The following is a 2,500-nucleotide window of genomic DNA, read 5'->3' as shown; positions in this document are numbered from 1 at the left end:
TAGTCCTTGCACGTACTTCCTCTTCTATAAACAGTTCATAACCCACCGTCAAAATAATGATGTTATTTTAAAAGAAGTTTAAATGTGACTGAAAATTTTGACTGGCAGCCAGATCTAAATCAATGTTTTGACCAAAGTCATAACAAATTCAGAGCGTGACGTAATGCTCATTTTCCTATCCGTAGTAAGACGGTGAAAAGTCACATTTTATAAAGATACGCAACAAAACAAATGAAATTAAAGCTCTCGTCACAGAACGAACAGACTCCAATGTAAATATCTGGAAAAAAAGCCTTTGATATATGGCAACACGCAAGATAGGCTCCGTAACGAGGTCACCCAGATGATACGATTGCAAAATGCCGTAACGGGAAGCATCTTGGCAAGGGCATGGTCAGTGATAAATCAAGTTCTGCACTGAAAACCAAACAGAAACTTGACACTGAACTTTGCCGTAATCTTGGCAGCGTACGAACGACTGCTGAAGTCCTCAACTCCCATTCCACTAACACTGGTCCTTCACTTTCGCATTGTAAGTGACACTTGTTATGAAGCCTATTTACCCCGGTTACATGCAATCTCATTTGCATTTAAGCAGGTGTTCCATACTCTCTTTTACGTCAGTGACATTGCATACTCTGCAGATTCACTACGACATTCTATTTGCAGATGATTCAACTCTCTACAAAAGTCAATACTCTTTTTGCTTTAACTAAGGTAATCAGCAATGAACTGATTTATCTGTCAGCTAATAAATTAACTTTGAACGTAAAGAGAACTCACTTCATGATCCTTCGTCGACGAAGATTTACTCATCACTTCCCATCATCGATCTTTCATTAATTCGTTGCTTATTGAGGTCCCTGAAATATACATTATATATATATATATATATATATATATATATATATATATATACATATATATAATATATATATTTTTTTAATATAGATATATGCATATATATATATATATATATATATATATATATATATATATATATATATATATATATATATATATATATATTTTTCTAATATATATATATATATGCGTATATATATATATATATATATATATATATATATATACATACATATATATATATATATATGTGTGTGTGTGTGTGTGTGTGTGTGTGTGTGTGTGTGTGTGTATGTGTGTGTGTGTTTATATATATATATATATATATATATATATATATATGTATGTATATTGTGAGTGGGTATTGTTTGCATAGATCTTTATTTCGTTGGCTTACTCATTTCATATTTTCTTCTCAGAAACATTGTCAATTAAACCAGCATGGTGACATTAGCTATCAATTATATTTATTTCTCGTTTGCATTACTCGGTCATGGAAGGGAACGGCGATTCATAAGCATCCTCTGTTCTTGTTAAATAATCCTTTATTCCTCATAAGCGAATGTGAAGAACAGATAATTCTAAAATAACAGTGTGTTGTTTATTGTCCAAAGGTTTCCTGACAGACGGCATTTCGTGATAGAGAAATTAAATTTATTTTGTGCTCTGTGAATTCCTTATGATGATACCCCGTGGTGCTTCGACTTCGTGTGCAGGCAGTGGAGAGTCTTTTAGGCAGGATGTTCTAGTGTCGCCTCGTCTGCTTTCTCTGCTTCCTAGTCATCGTCGTCGTCTGCAAATACAAAATAATATCAAATGAAACCAGAGACGACCATACACTATCAAAGAGAGTAGAAAATAGAAGAAAAAAAATCCTGCGCCAATAGTAGGCAAAACATCTTCTGGAAATGCGATCGCGTCCTCACCCTCGACGCAGCACTGACAGTCAGTTCCGTGGCAAGCGTTCTCTATCACCGTGCCGGCACAACCTTCACTGATCTTCTTGCACTCGCCGTTACACGCAGGTTTTGCAATACAGATGCTTGTGTCTGGAAATGGTCAGATACGACGTTATTTGTATGGGCAGTGTCCATTTTCCGTACGATATTTATCCGGAATATAATTGGAATGCATTTTGTTTCTTTTTTTTAGCAAAAGAGTCTAGAAGGAGCAATCGTCCAGCCTGAACGGGCGGATCGGAGTGGCTGCGCGTGCCTTACCTGGGACGCAGCAGGCGCAGAAAACGTCTTTGCAGCCCCTGCTGTAGATTGTTCCATTGCAGGGCACTTTCCCTCTCTCGAAGCAGGTCCCGTTATAATCCGAGCAATCTTTTGGTTCGCATTCGACGGTAATGTTCACTGGATCTGTTCAAAAGACAGGAAGAGGAAAAAAACAAATGGTGGTTTGAATAACACAGCGACAGAGGCTCCTGGACCTTACGGCAGAACGGCAGAAGGGCCAAAAAGCGAATCGGGTTTCCTTACTCTCCACACAGCAGTGGCAGCCGTCCGTGTGGCAGCCCTCCAGGAGGACCTCGCCGTTGCAGCTCTCGTCCTTCGGGATGCAAGTTCCGTTCCTCTTGGCGCAGAAGTTCTTCTCGATGCACACCGTCTCATCTGGCGGTTAGAACGGCCAT

At 38.6% G+C, this 2,500-nt stretch overlaps 1 protein-coding gene across 1 annotated transcript in view; it reads right to left on the bottom strand.

Moving 5' to 3' along the window:
* Positions 1-1,389: 1,389 nt before the first annotated feature.
* Positions 1,390-2,500, bottom strand: part of LOC125039143 — a 1,629-nt gene continuing 518 nt past the window's right edge. Inside the window, exons 3-6 of the mRNA XM_047632903.1 lie at positions 2,349-2,480; positions 2,085-2,228; positions 1,791-1,913; positions 1,390-1,657 (exon numbers count right to left, since the gene is read on the bottom strand). Of these exons, the coding sequence (XP_047488859.1) occupies positions 1,641-1,657; positions 1,791-1,913; positions 2,085-2,228; positions 2,349-2,480 (416 nt within the window). The 3' untranslated portion in view covers positions 1,390-1,640. The remainder of the gene's footprint in view (positions 1,658-1,790; positions 1,914-2,084; positions 2,229-2,348; positions 2,481-2,500) is intronic.

Source organism: Penaeus chinensis, chromosome 26 (assembly GCF_019202785.1).
Source record: "Penaeus chinensis breed Huanghai No. 1 chromosome 26, ASM1920278v2, whole genome shotgun sequence".
Lineage (NCBI taxonomy): Eukaryota > Metazoa > Arthropoda > Malacostraca > Decapoda > Penaeidae > Penaeus > Penaeus chinensis.
Note: the sequence above shows the minus strand (reverse complement) of the source record. Positions and strands in the feature narration are given on the sequence as shown.